The following is a 16,495-nucleotide window of genomic DNA, read 5'->3' as shown; positions in this document are numbered from 1 at the left end:
GTGGCAGCGTCATGTTTCACAAATGATTGTCGCTTGCAAACAAGTATGGCATTTGCGTGACCAGTGAAATGTGTATTAGTATCACAATTAGTGTGAGTGGAAATGAGCTCATATGGCAAATCGCAGCTTGCATCTTGCAAATGTGGTTAACATTTGTTTTGGCAGCCACAAATGGTAACAAGAGGTAACTTATAAAATGCCTTTGAAACCAAGAATTTATTATGAATGTGCACTCAAAGTGTCATGTTCACCAACCTTGTCAGTGATGAAGAAATATTAAAGGGAAGGGACAGGTTAAAACATTAAATGGACTTAATTTTCTATGGACTATGTGTGTATCTTGTCATGCTAAAAAGGCAAGTTTAGTTTGAGTAAAACATGTTGCCTGTTGCATATTACATTTTCTGTAATTATTATTCTCCAAGCTAACAAATCACAGATGTGCAGCCTGTAAGGTTTACCACATTACATTCAAATCAGCAGCTGTGTCTGTCCATGTATTCCTGGCATTGCATGTATATGATTAAGTGTTTGTGTGGGTGCACACGTGGGTTCTGGACAAGCTTCCAGAGGTTAGCTGACGAAAGCCTGGCAGATTTCAGTATGTCACACCAGGTCGAACCCCGAGCCCCCTACATCCACCGCCACCGCTTCAAGGTTAGGAATCTGATGTGTGTGTGTGTGTGTGTTTGCAGCCGCCCCCACAGCTGGGAAAAGATCGATGCAGCCTCCACCAGCAGGCTCCTGGCCCCCGGCGGCTACTGTCTGAGAATGAGAGGCGGCGGGGGGGGTGTGTGTGTGTGTGTGTGTGTGTGTGTTAGGGAAGGAGGGCGGATAGCAAGAAGGAAGGAATGAGTGAGTAGCAGAGAGACGGATAAGGGAACAAAATGAGAGGGAGGGAGGGAGGGTGGGGAAGAGACGAAATATGCCCTGGCTGGCTGACTCACTCCCTCCTTACTTCCCTCCCTTACTCACCAACACACATATGCTCTCCCCCCCTGAGCACACACAAGCACGCACAGACACACAAATACTCATGAACACACTCCTCTCCTTTCTCTGCCAAGCACTCCTGTGCCCCTGCTCATCTGCGTGGGGGGCCCTGCAGGCAGTCTGGGCCCTTACGTGCCCTCTCTTTACACACACACACACACACAGATGTACACACACACACACACAGGCACACAGAGGAGTTGATGTGTAAGACACGCTCTGATCCTGCATGCTGATGATGAAAGACAGGCAGCCGGGCTCCTGTCTTAGTGCCAGAGGGCAAGACCTGATAGGAACCCGCTGATTCTTGATCCTCCTCCTCCTCCTCCGTCTTCATCACCATCGGAATAATTTGAATTTCGCCGGTGTTTTATTTTGCTTTTTATTTTCTCATCTTAAATGGCATCTACCCAGGTTCCTCTGTTTTCCATTTAACTGGATTTTGGTAGAAACCAGTGATCAGCAGGTCTCAAGTTGAGGTTGAAAGTTGACGATTTGGGTAATTTTCATGGAAATAAGCAGGAAAAAGAGGTTATTTCCTTGTGCAGTAACTGAGCAGTAGTCTAATGAACATTCCCTGTACATGTGTGGTTTTATGTTAATGCCTAGCTCTGTGTGGTGGAGTGCAATGCTTCATGTTTTTACGTGCATAGCCCCCAGTCTCACACCTGGCCTGGCAGGAGCTCTGGTCCCACCCCTCCTTCTCTGGTTCCTCCATTAAACCCACCACCTCCAGCACCACACCCGCTACACCCATGAGAGGGAGGGACAGCACAGCACAAGACCCCTTTTGGGTTCTTCAATCACATAAACAGCGCTCTCAGGTCTGAATGAAACCTGTTGCTCACATTCCAGTGCAGTTTAGAGAGGATGTACCATATGTGTGTGTATGGTGCAGATGGCCTGGGTGATGAAGGCATAAATTAGCCTGTGCAAGGAAGGGAGATCCCCCATTGTTCTGATGGATTGCACACATAGACACATGCACACAAGCCCTCTGAGTCTGGCTAAAGCAGGAAGATCACACACTTTCTGTCACAGCCTCTCAGATCAGGCTGCCCAGAGCTTCCTGTAATCCCTCCTCTGTAACATTAATTATAAACTGGTGCTTTGTGCCCCACGGACCAACCGTGACTTTCCCAGGACAATTAAAGTTACTCAGTAGAAGAAGGGGGATTGGGTAGAAAAAGAGGGAAAGGGGATCAGGGAGTCAGTCAGAGGATTTGACTAGAACTGTGTCTAAGGGTGCTGAAATAAGGCATTGGTTGAGATGAGAGTGGGAGTTTTGTGGCTGGGTGTACAGGATGTCTAACTTCAGTTGGAGCAGGGATAAGTCATAGGCACTGGAGCTTTTATATTGTTCTGTAAGTGAGGGTTTTTAGCATAAGCTTTGGCCCCAGAGTTGAGGGTTGAACCGGGTAGGGTCTGGGTGGGCAAATGCCTGGCCAGGGCGGATGCGGATTAGCTGGAGTAATTGGTCAATGTGTGGGAAACACAACCCTGTTGTACTTCTCCACCCCAAGAATTCATGAATGTAATAAACCATGTATAAAATATCCAAATATCTGTTTTGTCTACAACATCTCATCTTATTAGCCTAGGGTCCCATGTGATCTGCAGTTACACATTTAGCTTCCACAGTACAGCACTGTCCCTGGGGGGCTTACAATAATTGCCTGAATACCCGTCCCACTGGTCACTGACCTTTAACAGGCCACCGAATCACAAAATCCTGTTTGACCGGCTTTTTACATACCACCAAGCGTGACTCGCTCTGTGGAGGGCACCTGCGTTTTGCTGCGAAAACAAAGCTAGAAAAAAAAGCAGAAAATACAGTACGCTGCTGAATGGAGAAGAGGCCTGTTACAGTGGCTGACCAAACCGTGTCCCTGCCCTGCCCTTTGCCTTTTGCATAGCCCTGAGCCCTGATCACTTCACTTGTGCAACTTACTGTGCCAGAGGCAAACCCTTTCAAGTTGCTCCTGATCTGTTTGCAACAAGAGGGTTGATTTCTAGATAAGATGAGGCAGGACAGTTATCAGGCCCGCCAGTGAAGTGGTTCATTCGACAGATGTTGTTATCCCAAATGGATCTGATAGGCTGATGTTTAATCCTGTTAAGGTACCTTGCTTCGGGACATGAGCCCAGCTTCCTCAGTGACGCCCTTTCTCTGAACCCTTGACCCCTTGCTGTGGCTAGTGAGTTGAACTACTCCGAGCCAAGATGATGCATGGACTTGTCATCTCTATTCAACTATTCTGCATAATGAATGGCTGGTGAAGTAGTGACAGCACGCTTCTCCTAACATTCTGTACTAATGCAGGAAAAACTGACACTCATACAGTGTAGGCCAGCACAGACAAAGGATAAGCAGGTGGTGATGGGCGTATAAAGCATTTTCTGTTAACACCAGCAGCCCGTGTTTACATTGTGTCTCAAACTTGTACTCATGGTTGACATTTTTATTATTTCGCCATAATCACCTTCATCTTAAACCAAGGGGTTTAAGTTGCCTATCCTCACTTAAACCATATTGTAGTTGCTATAGAAAAACAAGTGTGGTGCCATGAACTACCATGAACTTTGAAATTAGAAAGCCCTGAAAACAGAAAGGTTACAGGGTCAGTCCAGTAGCTGAGATAAAAGTCAGTAACCAAGACATTGAACTGATCCTAGACACTTGTCGTAAGTCTGTGTGGTTAGGCAAAATTATTAAATGGAAAGGAAAAATGTGAATGACCACACAATGAGGACAAAGCAGCAGGTTCCAGAGAGACCAGGAGCACACGTCCTGCAATCCATGCTAAGTGTGCCACTGGCAGAATAGCTGCATAACAACAAATGAGAATATCTTCTTACTTGGCTAAAGAGAGCAAGGACAGGTATTGCCTCTGTCCACGGAAATATTTTAGAATTGTAAACAAGACCTAGGCATAATATTACCGCTTTCTCGGTTGCTTTTGTGTACATACCCTAGATACTTTGCAAGAAGAAGAGTTCGCTGTTTTTTCTTCTTTACATCCAAAGAAAAGGCTTGTGGTCATTGTTGTTCTTGAATAGTTTTTTTTTTCCTTTTGACCCTTCGGGAAAGCAGTGCATCTCTTCACTTAACAGCTGAGTTAAGTTATGTTTGCCTCCAAGGATAACAGTTAAAGGGACAGTCCACCTCAAAAGGAAAATCTAATAATCTTCTCCTCCATCTCACCTGACATGCCATTGAAGTCGGAAGGACCACTAAACCCACAGGGAGTTAAGCCAGGTCATATTCTAATCTGTATCCTGCGGTGTTTGGTTGTCCTGCAAAGTTTAATTGTGTCACAGTGGAGTTTCAACAGAGAAGATAATGACTGAATTTCATTTCAAGGTAAACTTTAAGACCTTTAAGAAGGTCTCCTACATAATGCTATCAGCCTCTCTAAAAGTCAGACATGTTGACGCTGTCAGTTTACTTTAGCCCAGTAGGTGGTGCATTTAGGTGGCTAAAAAAGATTTTGTTATCCAATATGGATTAAGTTGAGTGCAAAAGTGTATGGGGTGAATAGAAGTAGTTAGCACAGTTTGGCTCTGTTGAATGAACAAGATTATGTACACTAGATATAATTATCTTCATTGTTAGGCCACGCTGTGAAGAAAGTAGCACCTTTAATGGCCCTTGAGGAGATGTGGTGAGCAAACCAGCCCTTTTCAAATCACTGAAATTAACACGGCAGCAGTCAGCACTTGACTCCAACCCAACCACTTACATGTCAATAGCCTTTCCCACAATCCTTTGCCCAGTGGTGATTGCGTGCAGGCTTGAGTGGGTGGAGAAGAGAAACTGATTGCTGAAACCAGTGTGAGGCTGAGAGTTGTAGCCAGCAGGCCTGCGATCATACAGCGGCGGTTAGCTCATGTCCTCGTTGAAAGCTCTCACATGGTAAACAATGGAGCCTGAGATGGGTGTGGCAGTAGTGGAGGTGAGGGGGCAGATAGGGTGTTAAAGTGACTGAGAGGGAGAGACCTTGGCGGGGATGGGGGCAGCAAGGTGAAACCTGGAATGTGGTGATGATGAGGTCATACCTGTGTGTGTTTGTGTGTGTGTGTGTATGTGTGTGTGAGAGAGAGAGGGAAGTCTCAGAGAGGATTCGGTTCATGGCCCCTTGAGGCACCATCAGTAGTGATGTCATGGGAAACCATAACAAAGCCCATCTCGGCTGTTTGTAAACTCTCTCCATTTCCTTGTTGAAATGTGAGGGCCACATGAAAGCCTCAGTTCTGAACTCCTGAATAAAAACACAACATGTCTGAGGGCAATCTACTGTAACTTTACCAGAGTGGAGTAAAAAATACTGAGTGAAAAAGTACTCCAACTTGGACAAGATGTAAATCATTACTTGTCCTTTGATGTTCTTCCCGTCTCTCCCTCTCAGTTTCTGTCTCCTCCTCTCAGTTTCTGTCTCTCTCTCGTCTTCATTACTTATCATTTCTCTTGACCATAAACATTGTGAACTGATCCCGGTTGCTATCCTGCAGGAACACAGGGGCCCCTTTCTGTTTGGCGCGTTGAAAACAGATCAACTTGGAGGAGCTCGGAGGGAAGTTGAAAGGACGGAGCTAACTACAGGGGATAAACACATCCTCTGCAACCCGCGCGCTACCGTTGCTGCGCGCTGGCTGGTGGCAGTGCAGGGACTGCCGCAAGCAAGATGCATGTTGCCACGGGGGGGGGGGGGGGGGGCAGCTGAATATCCTTGAGCTCCCTTAGATCTCACAGGCAGCAAGCAGCACTTGACCTTTCCAGCACTAAAGGAATATGACAGCCGTGAAGCCGACAGAGAGAATAGGGAGAGAGGCAAAGGGGGAGAGCGAGAGGCAAGAGACAAAAGCCACACAAAGTGCAGGCTGCCACCAAAACAGTTAGTTTGCAATCAACGTCAGTCATCCCTCTTGTCGGGACAGTTTGATTTCCACCTTTCAAATGAGGCGTTTATTTTTGGCCTGATAACAGCGCTGGCTAAATTGAAATTGGCAGCTAGACAATCTACAGATAATAGTCAACTACGCAGGAGATTATGTGAACAGCCCTTTCTTTTACTTTACTTGAGCCCCCACCCTCTCCTGTCGAAGACGAGAAAGGAGGAAATGAGGGAGGGAGAGAGAGAGAAAAAGGGCTAATCTTAGTCACAATCAGAGGAGGCTGAGAAGGCAAAAAGGGCCTAAAAACGAAGGGGAGGAGAGAGAAAAGGGGGCGCGAGGAGGAAAAAATAGAGTAATGTCCCAGTGATCAGGAGGAGGGCTGGAGGGGTGGTGAGGTAGGGCGGGGGTGTACAGGAGAGGTGAGGATAGAGAGAGAAAAGGAGGGAAGGAGGGAATTTCTTTAATGTTTCTGGCAGCGAACCAGCTGAGGTCTCAAGGTTATCCTGGCTTTGCAAACTCCCACGGGAAAGGTGGAGTGCTGAGGGCCGAAGGGGGTGGGAGGGGGGTGATGAGGGCTTGAGGTGGAAGTGAGGAGGGAGAGATGGCTGGCCTTTTTCTCCAGGAGGGAGGCTAATGCTCTGGGGGAGAGTAATCCTCGGGGCCCTCTTGTCTGATAAGGTTGGCCTTGGCCCAGGTAGGAGGAGAAAAAGGGCTCTGGGGCCTCCCAGGGCATCCTCACAGACAGCTCTGCCCTCTGCCAGGTTAGCACAGGAGCAAATCTGGATGAACTATTACTCACGCATTATTTATAATCACATTTGAGTGATAACAATGTAATACTCTATTGATCACCACAGTGAAACCCTTAGCGTTCTTCCCTCCAGAGGGATCAGAGGTCAGGGTCAGCTATTGTTCAGAGCAGTTGGATCCAGTGGGACTACAGCGCCTTTCTCAAGCACACTTTAGTAGAACAGGGCCTTGCTGACACAGGCATGAACCTCTTCAGCAAAAAACTCTAATTATATGCTACTGTGTTGATTTAATCATTTATGAGTATGTATTTGCATCAGGCTTCTCTTCTTCCTCCATTTTCTATTTCAGTCCTACACCTATACATCGCATGTTAAACTTTAATTCTTCAGTGAGTTGCCATCTTCAGTAAAATCACCGTCCAGATTTGAGATGAAGAACAGTTGATGCAGCAGCCATCCACTCTTATATCTCCAAACACTGCCACTGGAGTTAAAAACAATTGCTAGGGAAGACAAAACAGTTTAATCATTCTTACTATAACCCTTGACCTCTTCATTCCCTGCCAAAGTATTTAAACTCATCACCTTTATGCAAATATGAGTAAACCCTGAATCTGACACGTTTTATCTGGGTATGATGATGCGGGGGATCAGTGACTGCATGGGAAAGATCTGCATCAATACTCTGCATGTGTTTGTTTACACTAAACTAGGCCTATTAGAGATAATGATTCACAGCATCAAGCTGTCAGTTTAGGGAGCTGTGTGTGTGTATATGTGTGTGTGCATGCGTGCCTGCCTCTTCAAAGGCTGGCCTTCTTATCTACAGTCAACAAACGGCCTCCTCAGGAGGAAATGGGGAGGTTTCATGCACCTGTAATTCAAATGTCCCAGTGCTCACTGAGAGTAAACAAGCGACACTTAGAGATTCTCCCCCGCTCAGTTTTATGTGGACCTAACGGTTAATGGAGAGAAAAATAAAGGGGTTGACCTGTTCAGTGGCTCAAAGAGAAGCTTAATGTTTCAACTGTGTTTTTTGTTTGTGTAAATCTGGAGAATGGCTTTGAGACAAATTGAAAATGTCCCTCGTATAAAATGATCATTGTCCCAAGATCAGGCTTGTTTAGCCAGTGATTCTGTTCTGAGCAGCTAATAGTAAATACATAGTAATCGATACATATTCCGCCTTAGGACCACAACTCGTAGATCAAACTCAGGTACAAAATGTAAATATACAGCACAAATCTGGAACGTCTGACCTAAATCTGACGCCACGTTATCTTTTATTTTTCCTGTAGTTTGACAGTTTGAGCTCTGTATACAAATATGTCTACAGTCAGAACATCCAGTAAATGGTAGTTACACTGCATTTGCATGCATGGCCCTCACCCCCACCCGCACCACTACCAGCAGCAGAAGCAGCCGTATTCCCAGTTTGCTCGAGCCTCAGGCATGCTAACCAGAGACCCAGGCCAACTCGCTGGTCCTCTCCCCAACCGCTTACTCTCCACCGCTGCTGGGTTTGACTCACCGTGACCTCTGACCTTCGACGCTACACCGCCTCCCCCACACATGCAAATAGCGCTGGTCTGCTCCAGGAGGCATCAGAGAAAAGGAGAGGGTTGGATGGAGGGAAGAAAGAGAGAGGAGGAGTGACGTGGATGATGGAAGCTAGCGGGGTGAGCAAGAGAGAGACCCCTAAAGGAAGTGTGAGCGCCTTGGTCTCTGAAGTGGAGAGAAGTGGAGGGAGGCAGTGGCAGGCGCCTGGGGAGACTCCGGTCTACAGCCCGGCACTGAGGCCTTAAAACATTTCTCTCTCTCTGTTTTAGCCAGCCAAAACGGACCCCAGCGCCTGTGTCTGCAAGGCTTACAGTGACCCATGCTGATCTTTCTATGTGTATGTGTGTGTGTGTGTGTTTGTGTGAGAAAAAGAACGCGTGAGTACATTCACTGTACTTATTGTTTTCCTTGCTCCCAGGCTGCTCCAGGCACCTCAGTTTGTGTGAGCCTGTGTGTGTGTGAGTGGAGGTAAGCGATGTGTGCGGCTGTATCTGGAGAGCCTCCAAACCCCCTCATCTCCTCTCCTCTCTCCTCCTTCTGTTCTCTCTGCTTGGAGGATCTGTCAGTTCTCCTTCTCTCTCTTTGTCCCTGCTTTGATCCTGCTCTCCAAGCCTTGGCTGGCCTCGCTAACAGCAGCTGAGCACAGGTCCTACTCCACTCCCACTAATAACACACATTCATGCCACGCTGGGATGATGTGCAAGCACAGACGCACACACTCGCACATGAACACTCACACTCGCTGCTCCACTTTACTCCCCCTCTCTTCTCTCACACACTCCAAAATCGGTAACGACTGGCTCTGCTATCATTCAGCGCTTTCTGTAAGTTGTCAGAGCTTATCGCTTTCACACAACCCTCTGTTTGCTGTAACCCTGCGCTCGCACTGTGAGCAACTTCAGTGATGGGTCACTCTATTCTGACTGATTGTGGGTGGTGCTAGAGCCTCTAAATGCAGCCAAATAGTGGATTATTGTGGATACAGTTTGTTTTTCACAGGCAGATGTATTTTACCCATTTGATAGAGATTTGTCAGAATGTCCTTTTTAAGATTCATAGCAAAGGTGCCATATATAGTTTTTTAGTTTTTATAACATATTTTGATTATATTCAGTGTTTTTTCATCAAAAGACAGTTTGTGTACATAAAGGCTAACTTTAATGAATTATTTGCAGAGCCTGTTTTTGAATAATTTGAGATCTGCATTAGTTTGTGGTCTTCTTCTTTAACTGGTACATTGCTTTTTTACCATCAACAACAGTCATGGCCTCCTGCAGTCATCAGAGATATGCATCATGTCACAGCTGTGCAGGTTTTATGAATGTGCATGTGCATATGCACAATAGGGAAAAGCACGGAAATAATACAGAGACTCCAGCTGCTTAAAACCTCCACATAGAGTAGGAAAAAAATCAACTAATGGTCTACTTACTTGCTTTTTCCAGAGCTATGAATCACATCTGACAGCCTTCCTCAGCTGATGTTGTAGTCTCCCCCACATATTTGACCACCTGTTATCATACTAGTTCCATACTTGGGTCATCTGTCGAAAACAGAGCCATCTCTATGGCAACAGAGCAAACTCCATCTGCTAAGGGAGTTCGTGAGATGTGGTTAAAAGCTCCAGAAAAATCTAAAAAGTAGGGGCGCACTTGTAGCTCACCTGGTAGAGCTGGCACCACATGTACCCAGACTGAGTCTGCAGTGGCGTGGGTTTGAATCCAACCTGTGGCCCTTTGCTGCATGTCACCCCCCTCTTTTTCCCCAATTTTACCTGTCCACCTTTATGCTGGGTCCTATAAAATAAGATAAAATATAAGGGACATATTTACTCCTGCCAGCAGTCACGTTAAGTTGTAAAGAAACTGTGGTCTTCTGACTCGTTTATAATGAGCTTCTTTACCTTTAGGGTTTGCAGTTTCCCAGCAGAAGCTTGTAAGGTTCATTGCTGTTGACAAGCAGTGACACACAATGGCCACTCAGCCTCTGTAGGAAATCAAAGGAATTTCTGGTGACTTGTTTGGCCCATGCATCACAGTGTAACTGTTAGATAAGTCAAGTCCAGTCAGCCACTGCTTGGTGGCAGCCCTCTTGGAAAGCAGGGCGGCTTCAACACAGTCTGCCACCCTCAGGTTTGGCTTGTGGCCAGGCCACATGACACCTCAAGGGCTGGCCTCTGATACAGCCTGTCTGACTGCCTGCTTATTTCCCACTCCTCTTGCCAGCCAGTTATGAAGCTGAAATGCCAGCATAGGCATTTTAAGCTTCTTCCCCACCCACCTGAAACACAACAACCCACACACACCCCCTTGTCACCTTGTGGCACCAGGGGAGCGGGGGCCTATTTGGCAGCAGCACTGCTTCACCAATGGTTTACACATTAAGGCATGAGCAGTGGGTGGAACAGCCGGCCAGATGTTTTGTGGAGCGCCATATCTCACACTTTCACACACACTTTAGCCCCCGCAAATCTCCCTACCTAATTGCATTATTGCTGTGGTGTGGAGTCCATGGTCGAGAGGGCCTCAATAAAGATTATAGAGGTCCTAGGAAAGACTGGGAGCGGTGGAATGGAGAAAAGAGGGAGAGGGAGATAAAAGAGGGAGGGGGCCAAGGCAGGGGGGTGATATGAAAAGAGATAAAAAAATAAGAGGCGTATGATCAAGAGGGATGCGGAGGAGGAGTTCACAGGGTTATAAAAAAAAAGTGTGAGAATTTGGGGAGAGTGAGGGCCGGGGTGTGCCCAAATTTAAAAAAAAAAAAAAAAAAAGTAAATAATCCATGCTTGTTTGTTTTCCTGTCTAACTGGCCCGACCACTTGCTCCACTGGCTTTTCGATCAGTTAAGGTATCTCTGAAACATCCATGTGATCAAACCTTTTTACAACAGAGAGCTGCTGTTCGCTGCCTTACTCAGGCCTGTTTCCACAGATTTCTTGTGATAGAGGAAGTTGAGACATAGCAACACGTAACACTCCGGGGGACCACGGCAGCCAGGTGCGCCCAATAAAGATGTTCAGCTCGCAGGGAAAAGGAGGGACCGAAGACCAAGGTCCGTGACTCAATTCACCGCCGGGACCTCTTGCAACATGAGCGTTGGAGAAAGTCATTTCAGGCGGGAGAGCGTTTCAAAACCTACACTCTGTCTGCTTCACATCATTACGTTTGTTTTGGAACTCTGTCAGTTGCCATTGTGGCGGGGGGGGAAATGACTCAGGCTGTGGCAGTGCACAACAACTGGAGACTATGTTAGTGATTGCTGTTTGACAGGGCCAGCGTTGTTGCGGCATGAAGGATATTTAGGATTATGGCTGGTTTAAAGGCTCAGTCAGACCAGCCTGCCTCACTGCCAAAAGCAAAGGTTTTGCATTACACACAAGACACGTGTGTGGTTTCACTGATGTCTCCACATGCCAGTTACTCATATCTGACATTTGTAGCTTGGAGCTGTGGTAGACCTCATTTTTAACCAAGCCATTTAACAAGATTGCATCTGTCTTTTGCAGATAAATCTGGGCGATAATAAAAATCAACAATTAGCATGAAAGGTGGTTGTGGGGTCTCATGAGAATAAAATGTTGGAAGCGGCATAAAGATCATAAATCAATAGCTTCAGCCTTGCTGATTGAATATAAATCCAATCCACGTCAGGCCTGCTTAGCGTTTTGGATGTCATATAGTTTTTAGACGTGGTAATTACTGCTGGCATGCTCAAAGCGCAAGCTCGGAGAGGGGAGAACCCTAAAACACTCCGCGACCTCTCTCTCGCGTTCAGCTGGAGGATCTGGAGCCCTGTGCAGCCCCGCGTTTGCCTTATCAATTCACGATCTTTTGTTTATTGCGCCAGGCCGCCGGCGACCCCCGCGGATCCAGGCGGGCAAGCCGGCGAGAGGAGCGCCTTCTCTGGTCGCCTGCGCGCCACGTGTCGCGGTCCTCGCAGCAAGCCTGGAGGTGGTGTGATCTCAGCGGGAGCAGCCATGCCGCAAGGCCTTCCAAATACTCCAAAAAAATAAAGTAATGAACGCGTCGGCTTCAATAAGAAGCCTGTTTCCATACTTTTTCACATTAGAAGCTCTCCTGCATGGCACGTTTGTCAGTTAAAGCTTCCAAGATTTGCGCATGGTTCGTGTTCTTGTTTTGCTTTATTGTATTCGGAAACGAAGTAGTATAAAGTAGGTGGGAATACTTTCCACCTGGAGAGATTTCAACTTTGCTGCTGTTAACAGTAAACAGTAAGTACTTCAGTCTTCTCTCTGTAGCGAAGTCGGCTAATAGAAGAACGCAATGCGATTATCACCTCAATGACTCTAAAAAACTTTAAATACCCACAAGATCCCCCTAAACTCGGCGAAAAATGTATTAGACAAGCGGCAGGTTCATGATGAACTTCCCTGTTTTGTGACCACAGTCGCACAACCTGGGAAAAAAGCAGAGCTTGCTGTCACGTCAATAAACCTGCAACGCAATTGAGGCCCCTTATTTTCTGTCTCTGTGCCCTCTTGCGTCTCTCCAACTGCAATAAAGATATAAGGAAAATGAAATTATGACCTCGAAATCTAAAAAAAGCCTTGAACGCTGTGGGGCGCCATAGGCGGAGGAGAGGGGAGGGAGGAGGAGGAGGAGGAGGAGGAGGATCGGTCTGATCGTGTGAGCTCTCCGGGCTCAGAAATATCTCTGCTCTGGCTCACATTCCGATAAGGGAGCCCGATCCAGCTCTCTCTGTAGGCGTGGTTTTCCCAGGCTTTTAAAACAGCAGCTGCTATTTACCTTCCCCTCTAATGTAAACCACCGCCGCCGCCGCCACATACCCTCCCCTCACCCCTCCAGCCTCCTCCCTGGCCCGGCGGCCCCCCGGCAGCCCGGCGGCCAAACCTCCAACCACCGCGCTCATAAAACATCCTGGCACGTGCTCCACATTCACAACACCGGCCGATGATTAAATGCCAAAATTTGTACCACAGAGTTGGGAACCAGAGTGGTAAATAACATGGAAATGGAGTGTGCGCATTTGATTTTATCCCCTCCTCTGGTGGCGGGCTAAGTGAACGTTACTGTAGGAATATAAAGGTTGTGTTTGAGGGCTGCGCGCGCCCCGAGGATTGGACTTTGAGTTAGTTTTGAGTCGTCTAGAGCTGTTTCTTCTACTAATGTCATTATAGCAGCGACTATCTGCTGTGAAGTTTGATAGAAAAGAAAAACCCTCCTGTGCCTCGATAGCACATGACTGAAACTCTGAATGCCAGATAGCCTACCACTTCCCACTGGTGGTTTTTAAACGGTTGGCAACAAAAGTTTTACTTTCTTTCTCCCTTTACTGTAAACTGCTACCAATTCATTTAGGACACCTACATTTTTCACAACATATCAACACATGCCCTGCAAAAGTTAGACGTTTATTATTATTAACTATCAATATTATTTAGTTTATTATTATATATGTGTGTTATATTTAGACATGTCGTTTTTTAAACTTATATAATTCTATCATTTCTAATAATTATTTTATTATATTTCCTGCTGTTATCTCGCCTCCAGTGGATAAAAAGTCCTCTCCCCGCTCCTGGTGGCGGTGCCCAGTCAGCGGCTCCACTGTTAATATGTAAACGGTACGATGATTGAAGACTGAAGGCAGTTTCCCCGGCTGTGCCCTGAACCCGGGCCTCGCGCCATTGGCCGCCAGCTCAAGCGGCCAAACAACCAATGGGAGGGCGCCGACCACGAGCCGTCCTCCCTCGGGCCGCGTGTCCCTCGCCCTGATTGGTGGAAAGTTACTGTGGGAAAGAAAGTTTGGGAAGTTTCACACGAGCCGTTCGCGTGCAGTGCGAGATATAAATACAAGCCACACGCGGAGAGCCCAACAGAGAGACTCTGCATCCGCTCCTGGTAGCCGCTGCCGCTGCGCATCGCTCTAACGGATTTTAACTTCATACATATCTCAGGATTTTGTTTCTGAGGGAGAGGGAACTTTTGAATATCACGAAGTTGATAATATTCATCGCCCTTTTCCCCCCGACACCAGTGGATCGTAATTTGCTGTGGTTTTGTGGGATATTTCCGATAAAAAGATGCCCGCCGATATGATGGAAAAAACCTCCTCCTCTCCGGTCGCTGCAACCCCGGCAAGCATGAACACAACCCCCGATAAACCCAAGACAGCCTCTGAGCACAGAAAGGTTGGTACCAAGCTTTTTATTGAAAAAAACATCATCGGTGTCATTTAGAACAGAAAGCATGAAACATTTCATTCTGGACATAATTTTGCACCAGCTCCTCATCCAAACCGAGGACATTCACTTTTACGCACGGAGAAAGAACGAGAAATTTAAAAGTTAATGTGATTTTTTTTCTTTTATCTTTAGTCATCCAAGCCAATTATGGAAAAGAGGAGAAGAGCCAGAATCAACGAGAGTCTGGGGCAGCTGAAAACTCTCATCCTGGATGCGCTCAAAAAAGATGTAAGTACTCACTTAACGTCGTGGTTATTAATAGATTTCAAAACTGCCCCTGTCAAACAGTGGGAAAGTGAGCGCGTAATCCTAACCATGTGTGTTTTCCTCCCTCAGAGCTCCAGACACTCTAAACTGGAGAAGGCGGACATCCTGGAGATGACTGTGAAGCATCTCCGGAACCTCCAGAGGGCTCAAATGACCGGTAAGTCGCGTTTCCCGGACTAATCTGTCTCATGACTGTGCGTTTTAGAAACATATCTGTGCTGGGTTAACGACCCAGCCACAAGACCTACTGTAAAATTGAACATATTTAAAAAACATTAAGGTAAAACAAATGAATATGCTGACTTATATATACCTCTCTGTTTGCTCTGCAGCTGCCTTGAACACCGACCCCACTGTCTTGGGAAAATATCGTGCCGGCTTCAGCGAGTGCATGAATGAAGTCACCCGGTTCCTGTCCACCTGCGAAGGTGTCAACACCGAGGTCAGGACGCGGCTCCTCGGCCACTTGGCCAACTGCATGACCCAGATCAACGCTATGAATTACCCCAGCCAGCATCAGCACCAGCACCAGCTCCCATCCACCGCCGGACCAACCCACCCCTCCTTCGGCCAGTCCATGGTGCAGATCCCCAGCTCATCCCCGCAGGTCCTGCCCATGAACGCCGTGTCCTGTAAAGGAGGCTCATCGCCGGCTAGTTTACCTTCAGACGCCACCAAGGTGTACGGTGGTTTCCAGATCGTGCCTGCCACAGACGGACAGTTTGCTTTCCTCATACCCAATGCGGCATTTGCGCCAAACGGCCCCGTTATCCCCGTGTACGCCAATAACGTAGGCACGCCGGTCCCTGTACCGGCTGCGGTTTCCCCCGGAGCCCCGTCAGGCAACACGGACTCAGTGTGGCGACCCTGGTGAAAAGTGGAAAAGGACCATAAAGACTTTACAATTACACTTAATAGTTCTCTCTTTGTTCAATGTTAGAAAGTTGTTTTAAATCAGTTTTTTCTTGTAAAATGGAAAGAGTATGCACTATATTTGTACAGCTAACAAGGGAGTAAAGTTCATATTGAAATGAGATCTGTATTGTGGAAGTCCGTTCACTGCATTTTTTATATATTTGAGTTGTCTTTTTTTACTGTGTGATGCCAAAGATATGTTCAATGCTCTTATGATGTTCTTCGTTTTGGAAGACAAATAAATTTGTAAAGATATGAAAATAACATGCGCTTGTTCCTGCGTTGTTTCTCTGGGGAAGTAAACCCTGATCTTACTAATGCGTAAAACTGCAAATATTACACATGTTTTCCTGTTAATGTAGTTTATATGATAAATCTATATTATACAGACATGTCTGTGCGTAAAAGCCAACATGAGGGGTAGTAAACATTTACTGAGCTACCGTAAGCTTTTTCAATTTGGTTATTTTATTTGTTATGTGAAAATTAGTTCATATATACACATGAAATCAACAAGTGTTCTTAAAACCCCCGTTTTGAAATGGATTGGCAGTGTTTAAACACTTTTACTGAGCCAACAGCATCAGCTATAACACTTTGTGCAAGTATGAAAAGGAAGTATTGTTAGGTGGGAAGGTCCTCTAACCAGTAATGTTTATGGTTCAATCTCTGCAAAAAAATAACTTTGCCATTCATTAAAGAGGCATGCATCCTACTAAAGAGCCACTCACTGTGGGTCACACTGGGCTAGACTGTCAGTAAGTTGCTGTCTAATTGTAATTCTATTATCTGAATAAGTGAGTTAGGAAGGAGACGGTGGCTCTGTAAATAATCAGACACAGGAGCTAGACTATCTGGTCCTGTTTCTTATGCTGGGAGTCCAGCA

The 16,495-nt window shown here is 46.5% G+C and overlaps 1 protein-coding gene across 1 annotated transcript; it reads left to right on the top strand.

Annotated features, from left to right (window-relative positions):
- The first annotated feature begins 13,744 nt into the window (after positions 1–13,744).
- her6 (hairy-related 6) lies at positions 13,745–15,873 on the top strand. Its single transcript, XM_035654130.1, has 4 exons — positions 13,745–14,373; positions 14,560–14,655; positions 14,764–14,851; positions 15,027–15,873. Exons 1-4 carry the CDS (start codon positions 14,266–14,268, stop codon positions 15,566–15,568), a joined length of 834 nt encoding a protein of 277 aa, XP_035510023.1. The 5' UTR covers positions 13,745–14,265; the 3' UTR covers positions 15,569–15,873.
- Positions 15,874–16,495: the final 622 nt, after the last annotated feature.

This window comes from Morone saxatilis, unplaced genomic scaffold (assembly GCF_004916995.1).
Source record: "Morone saxatilis isolate NCDOM2014 unplaced genomic scaffold, NCSU_SB_2.0 Contig12, whole genome shotgun sequence".
NCBI classification, from domain to species: Eukaryota; Metazoa; Chordata; class Actinopteri; family Moronidae; genus Morone; species Morone saxatilis.
This window is presented reverse-complemented; position numbering and strand designations above follow the sequence as displayed.

Excerpts from the sequence above, each read along its gene's own strand:
- her6 (XM_035654130.1), top strand. The coding sequence starts at position 14,266 with ATGCCCGCCGATATGATGGAAAAAACCTCCTCCTCTCCGGTCGCTGCA. Across the intron at positions 14,374-14,559 it reads CAGCCTCTGAGCACAGAAAG|TCATCCAAGCCAATTATGGA; the intron begins GTTGGTACCAAG and ends TTTTATCTTTAG. Across the intron at positions 14,656-14,763 it reads TGGATGCGCTCAAAAAAGAT|AGCTCCAGACACTCTAAACT; the intron begins GTAAGTACTCAC and ends TTCCTCCCTCAG.